Source organism: Trichechus manatus, unplaced genomic scaffold (assembly GCF_000243295.1).
Source record: "Trichechus manatus latirostris isolate Lorelei unplaced genomic scaffold, TriManLat1.0 scaffold00044, whole genome shotgun sequence".
Classification (NCBI taxonomy): Eukaryota; Metazoa; Chordata; class Mammalia; order Sirenia; family Trichechidae; genus Trichechus; species Trichechus manatus.
Window position 1 is genome coordinate 3,480,965 of NW_004443980.1, and position 12,781 is coordinate 3,493,745.

The following is a 12,781-nucleotide window of genomic DNA, read 5'->3' on the forward strand; positions in this document are numbered from 1 at the left end:
GGGTTGTTAACCAATGTCATAAAACAATATGTGTACTACTGTTTCATGAGAAACTATTTGTTCTGTAAGCCTTCACCTGAAGTACAATTAAAAAAAAAAAAAAAAAGTCTTTCTACCCCTCAACCTAGTACACAAATCTGTAAGTACTAGAAATTTCTGGAATGCAACTTCTTTACTAAGTGCGGGGGTTTTACAGGAATCATGGTAGAGTAAAATTTGTGTTGGTATGAGGGATGATAGATAAACTGTGTCATGCCCCTCCCATTCTAACACACATACGCACAGAAAATCTTTCAGGTATGGCTGTTGCTTTTTTTTCTTCCTCCCCTTAAAGTAGATGATACATCCACATGGTCTGGAGAAAAGTAAATCTTCCTCTTGTACCTAAACCCTACTCACCAGGTTCCCTCTCCACAGGTGACCTGTATCTTTGCTGAAAACTCTATGCATATATGAGAAAGTACATATATCTTTTTCTACAAATGTTACACATTGTTCTGCACCTTGCTTTTTTTCCCACAATAACATTTTGACAATCCTTGTCAAAGGCTGCATCATATTTTATTGTATGAACCATAATTTACCAGTTTGCTGTTGATGAACTTTTGAGTTTATTTCTAATCTTTTGTTATGATGATGCGTTTTCTCACTTGAATATAAACTCCAGAATAAGGATGTTTGTCTTTAGTCATTTTTTAATCCTGAAACTTAGTATAATGTCCAACCGATGTTTAAAAAGTGTTTTTGAATGAATGAATTGTACTTTTAAAAACAGTGCTCAATTGCTTCCTTCAGCAGTTTTTAACCATGCTATGTGCAAAGTACATGGTGTACTTTACCTTAGTGGTTCCTTTTGTATGTATTTATCCAAGTGTTTAAATGACACATACACCTAGAAGAGGAACCACCGAGTCAAAGTATACGTGTATTTTAAACGTTGGTAGAGGTTATTCCAAAGCTTTTCACCAGATATAGGTGCTGATTAGTAACAAAGGGATTACTGCTTTCACTGAGTGTTTAGTATAGTGCTTTTACACATTGTTGTTAGGTGCTCTCCCTCGACTCATAGTGACCCCATGCAAAAGAACTGTCCCATAGGGTTTTCTAGGCTATAATCTTCATAGGAATGGATTGCTAGGTCTTTCTCCCGTGGAGTCAGTGGGTGGGTTCGAATCGCCAAAACCTTTAGGTTAGCAGCTGACCACTGAAACACTGTGCTACCAGGGCAGCAAAGGTATTATTGCTTTCACCAAGTGTTTAGCACAGTGCTTTTACACAGAGTAGTGTTAAAAACTGTTGAGTGCATCAAGGAGCTCATATTCAAATGAGAAAAATTGGTTTGTATGATTGCATGTAAGTCTATACAGAAGAAAGGGTTGAGTAATAGGCTTGGGGAAGGAGGAAGGCCTCACAAAAGAGGTGCAATTAAAAGTGAACCATCCATCTTCATCATTATCACTAACATCGAATTAGTACCTTCCTATGAGGGAGATACCTTTATTATCTTCATTTGATAGATGAAGAAGTTGAGGCTCAAAGAAGTTAAATGACTTGCCGAAATCACACAGCTGGGATTAGAAACCAAGCAGTCTAATTCCAAAACCCATTCTTAAAAGCTGTCTTCATGTAGAAGAGAAAGGCAAAGAAGCATTGAAGGTAGAAGGAACATGTGCCAAAGCACCAAGTACATAGTATTGCTTAGGGAACATCAAGCAGTTCAGTGTAGCTAGGCACTGTTGGGGGGTGGTTGCATACAGATGCATGATAGGAGATGAGGCTGAAAAATTAGACTGAGTATAGATTTGACTAACATACATGCCCCAAACATGGAGTTTCCAAACAAGAAAAACATTAATAACTCTAAAAGAGAATAGACAACTTCTTCTGAGTGTGCTCTGGCATGATGGTGGTCTCTGGTTTCAGTGTTTTGCTCACGGCGACGGCTTGAGGCCTTTTTATCCTTTCAAAGCTATAGCGTTCAGTTTTGTCTTTAGAGGATACAGTTCTAGTGCTGACAAGACGGAAGCCTTCCTTTAGTAAAGTATCAATCAGTAGGCCAAGGACATTAGTTCCATTGGCCAATTTTTGGTTATCAGGTTTTATAGAAACATACCTAGGACACACACACACAAAAAAATTAATTATAAAACATCCCTTTAGTGACTACTAAAAGTACATACATAAATTTGATTTATAACCTCAAACACAGGCATCATACTATTTTCAATCAGGTTTGTTTTTGTTTTTTTTTTAGACTTTATTTACAAATCCAAATCTGTAATTTCAGGGTACTGAAAACCTGTTGATCTCCAAAGTCATTTTAATTCCATATTTAGGAATATAACTAACACTGATGAATTTTCATTGTGAAATTATTTTCTTGATCAAACAATTAAACTGGCTAAATTTTTTATATAGCACAATTTATTTCCAATTTTTGTTTCCAATTTACTGTTGTTTTAAACAAGGATTATTTTCATTGTAACTTTTATAACATAGATTTCATACATTTACAGTTTTTACCAGATCCAGTGTTACCAATTATTAGCACCTGACATTATAGATTTTCTCTTGTAACTTACTCCTATCAAATCCATTTTTTGGAGAGTGAAATTTTGCAGATATGAAAATGTCAGAAAGATCTTATCAGTTTTTAGTCAATAACTATCCATCGTTGAAGAGCAAAACATGGGGGTTTTAGACCTTTGAAGTCAAAATGGCAAAATCTGTTTTCCAGGAAACTCCACAGAACCAATACACATCATTCAAGAAAAACATATGTGAACTTTTCAGATTGCTATATATCGTTGACTTTAATAATGTCAACAGAACACACTGGAGCTCTGGTGGCGCAGTGGTTAAGAGCTACAGCTGCTAACCAAAAGGTCGGCAGTTCGATTCCACCAGCCACTGCTTGGAAACCCTATGGGGCAGTTCTACTCTGTCTAATAGGATCGCTATGAGTCGGAATTGACTCATCAGCAACAGGTTTGGTGTTTTTTTGTTTTGTTTTGTTTTTACAGTTATATACCCTTCCTTACATAGCTGAATGCTCCCACCATTTGTTTATGAAATGTGAAGACTAACTGAAATTAGTTCCAGGCAGCAACCTAAACTATCTGTAGTTTTATAGGGTAAAAAGTCCCCTTAGGGACATCCCGAGCCGCCTTTAAAGTATCATGATTGAAATAGAGTGATTATTGTAGCTCACATTTAGAAACTCACTCTAGGCAAAGAAAACAATAGTAAGAATTATCTACCAAGCACATCTTAGAAAAAGTTATTATGTTTGATACAGCATTAACATTTACATTAGTAAATCATTCCATTTACCCCCAAGCCCCAGATCTTGATTGTATAGCCTAAGCACATTTGTCAAAGAGAAAAAATGTTACCAGAATATCTCACAAAAGAATTAAGATACAGTGTATAATAGGTAGTAACAAAGTGGTATGCACTTGCAAGAAATCACTGAGAACAAAGTACTTGATTCCCTATAAGGCCAGATTGAGAATCACAAGATTTCAAGGCACAAGAAAAGCATAGAAGAAACCGGTGGGAAATAGATAATCAAAAACTATTTTAAAAATCTACAAGGTAACTACACTTTTCCATTTGAACCAATTTAAAAAGGAGAAGTCAGATGGAATGATTAAATGCTACCTGAGACTCTAAAATCTTGTGGTCATAATTGAGCTTCATAATATGGGGTCACATGAATGGCCATCTGCAAGATGCATGCCAGGTACTTCTAGTACTGTGAACTTGAGAGATAATAACTGAGTAACCACCTGGGTTAACCAGACAACTTAGAGTGTTAAATCATATTGGTGGAATATACTGAATAGCTGGATGATACACCAGACTGTTAGGAGCCATTCAGACTTACTCCTCCACTTTCTACCTTCCAAAAACATCTAAACAGATTCAGACCAGGAAGTGAGCAACATATAAAAATGAATGCTAGCTAGGCAGTTACAGCTTCTGGTTTTGAAATTATCTGTTTTGGAAGTTTAAATATAATGCCATTCTCACATTAAGATGGAAAAAAAACTTGCACCATTTCTAAAAAACACTTTACAACAAACAAAAGGGAAACCACTTTGCACCATGCTATATACACAGGAATCTTGTTTTTCAAGATTACAATTACTTCCTCTAAAGGCATAGTTTTTAAAGAACATTCAAAGTTGCCAGGACATCTTTTTACGTAGCATGTTTCTTCTTAAAATCACTGACATCATTTTTCCTTAGATTTCAACTTTTTGAAAAACGAGCCTCAGAAGATCTTATCACCCAACATATTTTTAAGAAAGCAAAAAAAAACTAGTCATTTTGCTTGTGTTAGTCCCCCACCAATGAAAGATGGGAGTCTTTGGTTTTCTTTATAATCAGTCTGTCTGACAGGCTCTCTTTTCCCAGAATGACATTTCAACCTTTTTGTTTGGAAGGACAGGAAATTTTAAAGTGTAAAAACAATTGTCATGCTGGGTTATGCTGCCCAGGGTTCTCCAGTAGGTAAGCAGGACTAAGGGGTGTGTTGTGAGAGAGGCACACTGATATCCTTCCTGATGGTTATTGCTGATGTTTAGAAAGTATCCCAACACGTCTACCTTCACCAAAATAATAGTGTACTTTATTTTAAATGCTATCAGTAAAGAATGCATGCAGGTTTTTTTCTTTCTCCTAAAAATGGAAGCCAGCTTTCAGTTAGTAAAATAATGGTAGGACAGCATTAAGACATTTTTAAGGGAAGAAAAATGTGTCCATCACAGCAGAACGAGGGTCGGGGGGATTGAATAACTCAGGAGCAACAATCCTTAACATACTGACAAAAAGCAAACCTGTTGCCATCAATTCAGTGCCGACTCAAGGTGAGCCTATGCCAATTATTCTGAGTTGTCGAAGAGTGCCGAGGATGTAATAAATAGTCACTGCCATCGAGTCGATTCCAATTCCTAGCAACCGTATAGGACAGAGTATAACTGCCCTATAGGGTTTCCAAAGCTGTAATCTTATTGAAATTAGACTGTCACATCTTTCTTCTGTGGAGTGGCCGGTGGGTTCAAACTGCTGACCTTTTGGTTAGCAGACAAGTGCTTACCAGGGCTCCTGTTAAGGTTATAATAGGATACCAAATTTGCCATGGGATATATCTGCCCTTAAGGATGTTTAAAAGAGGTGATGAAAAAAATCAAGAGTGAAATCATAAGGACTGAAAGAATAAATATACATACCATGAAAGAAAATCAGAGGCGAAACGATTGAGCCTTCACTGTATGCCAGACACCGAGAGAATCTCTTGGGGGAAAAAAAGGTGGGGGGGTGTTTCATTCCTAAGCCAAATTCATTAGCAATGGAACAATAATCTATAAAATTATTTCCTGCTACATACAACTTGTTTTCTGGGGACAGTTTATTCCTGGCTGTCCTACGTAACAGTACTCCCTTTCACTGTGAAAAATGCCCCGGTTTGGACAATAATTATTTAGTCATTCTATTTATAACCCAAATCCACTGGTTACCCCAAAACATTGTTTTAAGTTGTCATTTATTTTTCCAAGAAGTTTCAAGCATGAGGAACTTTCCATTTTGAGGGGAAACACAAGGAACTGGTTACAGAAAAGAGATGCTTCAAAGTATAAAATGCTTGATTCCAGTTTATCAGTTGTGCTGTCAGAGCCACACTGGAAAACCAGGTCCTGATAAGGTCTTTGTGGAGGCAGTGGAAGTAAGGTCATCTGAGGGAATTAGTACTCCAGGTAGGTGCTGAAGGTTGCTCTATAAACACTGAATCTTCTCAGTTAGCATCTCAATTGTTTTGCTGCAAGAGCCAAATACTCTAAAAAAAGCCTGAGTGTTTCTCAGCATAAGAAGTGCGCCTCCAAGAGCACCAAGTTTTGGCTGTAGCAGAAGTTCTTGCTTTAAGAGATCAACCAGAGAATCAAGTTCATAGAAAACAGCCTCTCTCTGAAGCCTAAGATAGTCTGAAAAATTCAGTAGGTAATAAAAGCTGGTGAGTTCTCAAAAAATCTAAAATAAAACTAAATAAAACACCATCTCTGTCCACAAGTATCTGGCCACCAACCATCCTGAATTCTTGGTCTCTGCCTACTAACATTCATGCTAATCGAGAAGCAGGGAACTGCTTTATAGTAGAAGACCTTGTTGTATGTTCCCTCCCACTTCACAGCGACCAGTTCCTGACTACTCATTCTTCCCTTGCTTAGAGGCTACAAACCATCAGCCACAGACTTAGGAACTTGTAAATCAACCCATAACCATAAATGTTGTTAGTTATATGTGATTAAGAAACAGAGGGGAGGGGAAGAGTAACAAAAAAACAGAGACCTGGATTTCCAGGTAACTTGTAAAGCAAATAGTATATCCATAGCTGTGTTTGCAAACGTTGAGTTGCTTGGGAACTTGTAGTACACAACATGAAAAGGAGAAACAGATGAGAAAATGAATAGTAGTGTAAGGAAAACTGCCAGTATATCTGAAAACAGAGGTCAAATAGATCCCTTTTTTTTACTCCATTAAAAAAAAATCATGAAAATGATAAATCTACCAAAATAAAAAATACTGGGAGCAGAAAAGCAGCCCCTCGCCCCAGACCTCTTTTCTGCTATGAATCCTCATATCAGGTAAGCAAACCCATAGATTTACAAAGTGTCAGATAATCTATTCTCTGAAATTCTGTTCCACATAATGGACTTTCAAAGGACTGTCTCGTTCCATAAAAGAACTAAGGCAGACTAGAGAGCAATTCTAAGATAATGCTGCTTCTTTGTTCTCTTCTGAATTCTAAGGTGAGAAAATTAAGTATTTTTATTTTGTGGTAGATAGGGTATCTTTATCTCATGGGAGCAGATAGGACAGCATTAGTGTTTAGCCGATTACTTAGTGTAATAGCTGCTTCATCTATTGTCAGATTAGTCTTACTACTCTTAAAAAAATTCTTAAGCAAGTGTATGGGTTTAGTTGTACATTGTTTCAGCAACACAACACTTCGCTGTCAGCAGAAAGGTGGCTTTCCCATTTTCTGCTCTTTGCATGTTAGACCTTTTTGCCTTTGCTTGCACAGTCCACCTAACACTTCTGTTTATTCCTTTGGTGATAAATTCACAATTACTAAGGGGAAAAAGGCAGGCTGAAATCTCTATCCCTCCTATAAAATGTAAATTTGTCACAAGAAAATACTACTTTGTTTATGTTAGATTCACATTTTGGCAATAATGGGATCAACCCTCTGTTTAAAAAAAAAGAAATCCATCTGTATCTTCAAATTGTCTTTTCTTTTTTAAAGAATGTTAACCATAAAAAACTGCTTTACTAGTCTTTATTGCCTGCTTGATGATCACTATTAGACCACCTCATCAACACACCATCACGTGTTCTCTTTCACCTCCCGATTTTATTAAAACTTAAACACAAACCATATTGGGGGAAAGGTACTTATTTCAAAAGTACTCTTTAAAAAAGGAAGGAGGTTCAGGACTGTACTATTGATTTCACTTTTATCTTTACACTAACTTGAACAACATATATAGGGCATTATTTTTGAAAAGTATACTTTTGAAGGCAGTCTCTGACTAGAATCATTACCAAACCTGAACTACCTACTATGTTCTCTAACGAATTTCTAACAAAAGGACAGAGAACTATTTACTTGAAACAGATTTTATAATAGTTTATATTTGCACACAAATTCTGCCACATTGTTCAGTACCATCAAAGTATAATTCTTGAATTTTTCACTGAAAATGAAAATCCCATCTGTCACTTGTTCCCAGTAAAAAACTGATTGTTCTAAAAAATGAGCTGATTTAGTTAGATAGCAGGAACTGAAGTTTGAAAGATGTTCTTTCCAAGCTGCAAATTTATCAAATAAAGACCATTCCAGCGATAAGGCAGGACCAAAGGCAATGAGAAGACCAAGCAGAAGGAGTACTACAAATAACTGATAAAAGCTCCAGGGAATCTTGCTAATGAATGTGCCAGTGTCTTGAGGCAAAGAAAGTTTGTCCACATCTACTAGTTTTATCTCTTCCCACTGACTGGTATCGAAGTTCTTCATTAAAGGGTTTGTTGGCAAATTAGAGGGAGGTAAAGGAGTTTCCTTGATTACTTTGATTTTCTCCCTGAACTCCTGCATCTGTTGCAGAAATATAATGGGTTCTGACACGTCTTTGAAAGCCTCAGCAATGTTAAAGGCCATTCTTTGCTCCTGCAAGATGGTGTTGAGTTTGTTGATCTCTGGGTCATAGGCCTGCATAACTGCAAGTTTCATGGTCTCAAAGTCAGACAAGATTTCATTCTTCTTTTGATCCAATGTGTGTTGTAATTTCTCAAAAAACTCCTTCACTTTATCTGAATCTTTAGTCAGTAGCTGTAGGGATTTCCTCTTGCTAGTTTCCAAGGTATCCAAGCGAGAAAGAGCATCTCCCCGATGCCAGGTTTCAAAGCTCTGGAAGAGAGACTCAAAGGCATTCCTTTCCTGAGCATACGCATCTTCGATAGAACAGAAGACATGCTTGGTATGGTCACCACGAGTAGCACAGATCCCACAGATTAGCTGCATATCAGTCAGGCAGAAAATGTTGAGAGGCTGCCCCAAGTGTCCCTTGCACACTGGCATTTTGGGAGAGATCTTGATTTTGTTATACTTTTCCACAATACCCTTCAGGGAGTAATTGACCTGCAGGCTATTGACTCCAGTAGCCGATGTTTCCTTACGGCAGGTGGGACACTTGAACGGAGATGGTCTCCACAAGGAATTCCGCACATTCCCCTCTAAGAGCCCTTCTAAACATTTTTTGCAGAAGTTGTGCGAGCAGGGCAAAACTCGAGGATCATCAAACAGACTGCAACAAATTGGGCACGTGAGATCTTCTTCAAGCAGCTCCATCACATCCTACCACAGAAAAAGAAAGTTTATTTTACTCCAGTAACTCCCTCTACTAGGACCTACATAATAACTAGAAGAAGCTATCTTTGTAGGCATTAAAAATGATCTGACTTTCACAAAATAGCCAGCCAAACAAAGGAAGTAAGTGAAAAATTTAGGAAGGGAACACAAACCAAGCAGATTCAATCCACTGGGACTAGAACACACTCCTTATTAGTAGGGCACCCCACACACAAGGCCTTTGTGTGGACTTACCAACAACAGTCTTTGGCTGAGACAGGGTTAGGACTAGGACAACAGCAAGTTGAGCCAGCAGGACCCAACTGATTGTTTTATAACAGAAAGCTGACTACTAGCTATCAGAAACAAAGCTACTCAGTGTCTGAATAGAATGAGGTCTTTACTCTGAGCCCACAAATATAAAATGGTATGCTATTTAAAAGAAAGAAGCATAGAAATATAAATTCAAGCATGTACTCAGGAATTGGCATATTCTTCTATTTCAAAGGCTAGATTACAATTACTAAAATCACAAGTAAAAATACAAGATGAGAGAGTTGCAGCTTACTCTTCCCTAGAGAATTAAAATTTTTTTTTCTTTAAACTCCAGAAAAGTTATCAAAGCCATCTTGCACTATCTAGAGCATCCATTCTCATAATGTTATCTGCAGAAACCTAGGTACCCTAAGACTCTTTCGGGACATCCATGAGGTCAAAACTACTTTCATAATAATAATATGATGTTATTGGCTTTTGCACCATGGTGACTTCTGCAGTGATGACACAAAAGCAATGGTGGGTAAACAACTTCTGGAGCCTTAGCAGGAATCAAATGAGGCAGTAAACAGCACCAAACTAGACTAGTGGTCATTGTATTCTTCCCCCACACACTCCTAATGCGACAGGCGTGAGGCAATACAGTAAAAATTAATATTAAATCTCAACCTTTAAGTACATCTTTTTAATATTTTATGTAATAAACTTAAAGCATTTATGTTGCATACTAGCAGATATTGTCTGGAGAAAAAAAAAATTTATATGACTAAGCTGCAAGATGAAACAGCCACTTTTTTCGTGGAACACTATTTTTACTTTAAAGAAAAAATGAGAAACTATGACTATTCAGACTTAGGAATCCTGGAGATAGTTTCTCAAAAATGAACAAAATGAGACCATCACAGCCAGAAAAACAACTGATGTTATTTTTTGCCAATGATAAAAATTGCCTTCGTTTGCTTTTTTTTAATTAGAATTTTGGAAAACTTGTATTTGCCACTGTAAGCTTGACAACAGTTTCCCATTAATTAAAGCCTTTTCTGATGAGATAGGTGGTGACATTAACAAATGTGTTTTCTTGGGGGATACTGTATAATGAAACACCTCATTTGGAGATCTGCATAACCCAGTTAACCAATATTTTTTCAAATCACCAATGCATAATGTTATAAATTGTACATGGGTAAAAAATCCATTCAAAATCCAAAAAATACCAAAACGCTCAACATTATGATTTCAGATTCCATATTGTTAACTAACCTTTAAGAGACCACAAATTTGTTTTGTTTCAGTTTTGGGAGAGTATCAAAGAAGATCTGTAATTGTCTGAGAAGGCTAACAATATTCCACGCTTTACTAATGTCATGTTTATGTAAGCCTAGATTTTCTTTATACAGTAAAACCTACGAAAGCCAGAACCTGCGTAAAGAGGAAACCTGTCAGAGAAGGAAAACTCAAATATTTTCCATTAAAACAAGCGATAGAAAAATGGTAAAAAGACTATACCCTATGAAAGGTGGAAAACTTGCAAGACCCAGAAAAACAAGGCAGTCCCATTGAGTTCTGGCTCTCACCGGTTTCACTGTATATTTCAACCACAATATTTTATTACAATAAGCTGAATGCAGAAGCAGGTAAGACTGAAGCTGTCTTCTATTAAGCTGACCCTCACTTAAGAGATCTGAAAATATGTAAAGCAATGCCACTCACTTTTTTTGTTTGTTGTGGAAAATATACTTACTTTTCATAAATTAGGGAAACCCTGCTGGTGAAGTGGTTAAAAGCTATGGCTGGTAACCAAAAGGTTAGCAATTCGAATCTACCAGGTGCTCCTTGGGAACTCTATGGGGCAGTTTTACTCTGCCCTATAGGGCCGCTATGAGTCAGAATCAACTCAACAGCAATAGGATTTTTTTTTTTTTTGGTTTCAGAAATTATTTATGTTAGTATGTACTGGGTTTATTAATATTTTTAATGATTTTTTTAATTTCTCAGTTTTAATTTCTAATATGGTAAATATCTATAGACAGAATCCACGTAAGAAAAAGCTCTTGGAATCCTTTATTTTTAAGTGTTATGGGGTATGGATTACACTTTACCATAAAGAAAACAAAAAAATCTCACAACTGGCCCAGTAAGCAACAACATAATAAATGGAGAAAAGACTGAAGTTGTCAAGGATTTCATTTTACTTGGATCCACAATCAACGCCCATTAATGCAGCAGTCAAGAAATCAAATGACATATTGCACTGGGCAAGTCTGCTGCAAAAGACCTCTTGAAAGTGTTAAAAAGCAAAAGATGTCACCTTGTGGACTAAGGTACGCCCCACCCAAGCCATGGTATTTTCAATGTCCTCATAGGCATGAGGAAGCTGGACAATGAATAAAGAACACCAAAGAAGAACTGATGATTTGAATTACGGTGCTGACGAGGAATACTGAATATACCATGGACTGCCTGCCAGAAGAACAAACAAATCTATCTTGGAAGAAATACAGCCAGAATGCTCCTTAGAAGCAAAGATGGCAAGACTTCGTCTCACATACTTTGGACATGTTATCAGGAAGGACCAGTCCCTGGAGAAGGACATCATGCTTGGTAAAGTAGAGGGTCAGTGAAAAGAGGAAGACCCTCAAAGAGATGGACTAACACAGTGGCTGCAACAGTGGGCTCAAACATAACAATTGTGAAGATGGCGAAGGACTGGGCAGTGTTTAGTTCTGTTGTACATAGGATCTCTATGAGCTGGAACCGACTCGACAGCACCTAATGATGACAATGGGGTCCTGAGACCAAAAACTTCGAGATTCTTGACCTAATCTAGAGAATACCATTTCTCAATGCAAATTTATTTTAAAATGTATGGCATTCATCCCCTAAAGTTTTAAAACTTAACAGTGCTAAATATTTCCTCATTCAGTTTACTCAGGGATATATACAGAACCCTAGGTGGCACAAGTGGTAAAGTGTCCGACTGGTAACTGAAATGTTGGAGGTTTAAGTCCACCCAGAGGTGCCTCAGAAGAAAGGCCTAATGAGCTACTTCCAAAAAATCAGCACATTCTGCTCCTACGTATATAACCAAAATACTTTTAAAGCAGAGACCCAAACAGAGACCTGTACACCAATGTTCACTGCAGCACTATTCACAATAGCCAGAAAGTGGAAACAACCTAAATGTCCATCAACAGATGAATGGATAAACAAAACGTGGTACATACATACAATGGAATACTACTCAGACAGTACGAAGAATGAAGTCTTGATACATGGCATGCTACAGTATGAATGAAACTTAAAGATACTATACTGAGTGAAATAAGTCAATCACAAAAGGACAAATACTGTATGACCTCACAACAGGCCAATTTATAGAGACCAGGTCAATTTGTGGTTATGGGGTGGGGGGGACAGAGGGGGAAGGGGGTGATTATTGCTATGGAGTACGGAATCTCAGTTTACTGTCATGGAAAATTCGTATTAAGTGTAGGAATGCACAGCCAATTATTGTAATTGCTGTCAATAAATTGTATACCTATAAAAAGTTGAACTGGCAAAAGTTGTGTGATATATTTACAACAATGACAAAAA

At 37.2% G+C, this 12,781-nt stretch overlaps 2 protein-coding genes across 3 annotated transcripts in view; both read right to left on the reverse strand.

Moving 5' to 3' along the window:
- Window positions 1-139: 139 nt before the first annotated feature.
- On the reverse strand, window positions 140-7,535 carry KCNRG (potassium channel regulator). The gene is given in 6 exon segments (XM_023731531.1): window positions 140-2,117; window positions 5,651-5,749; window positions 5,752-5,793; window positions 5,796-5,994; window positions 5,996-6,188; window positions 6,190-7,535. Coding segments are annotated over 6 exon segments (816 nt in total). The 5' UTR covers window positions 6,216-7,535; the 3' UTR covers window positions 140-1,860.
- A 142-nt stretch (window positions 7,536-7,677) lies between these two features.
- TRIM13 (tripartite motif containing 13) overlaps window positions 7,678-12,781 on the reverse strand; it is a 14,425-nt gene continuing 9,321 nt past the window's right edge. For both annotated transcript variants that reach the window (XM_023731530.1, XM_004376567.3), the window contains one exon: window positions 7,678-8,917. In XM_023731530.1, the coding sequence (XP_023587298.1) occupies window positions 7,685-8,911 (1,227 nt within the window). In that variant the 5' untranslated portion in view covers window positions 8,912-8,917 and the 3' untranslated portion in view covers window positions 7,678-7,684. The remainder of the gene's footprint in view (window positions 8,918-12,781) is intronic.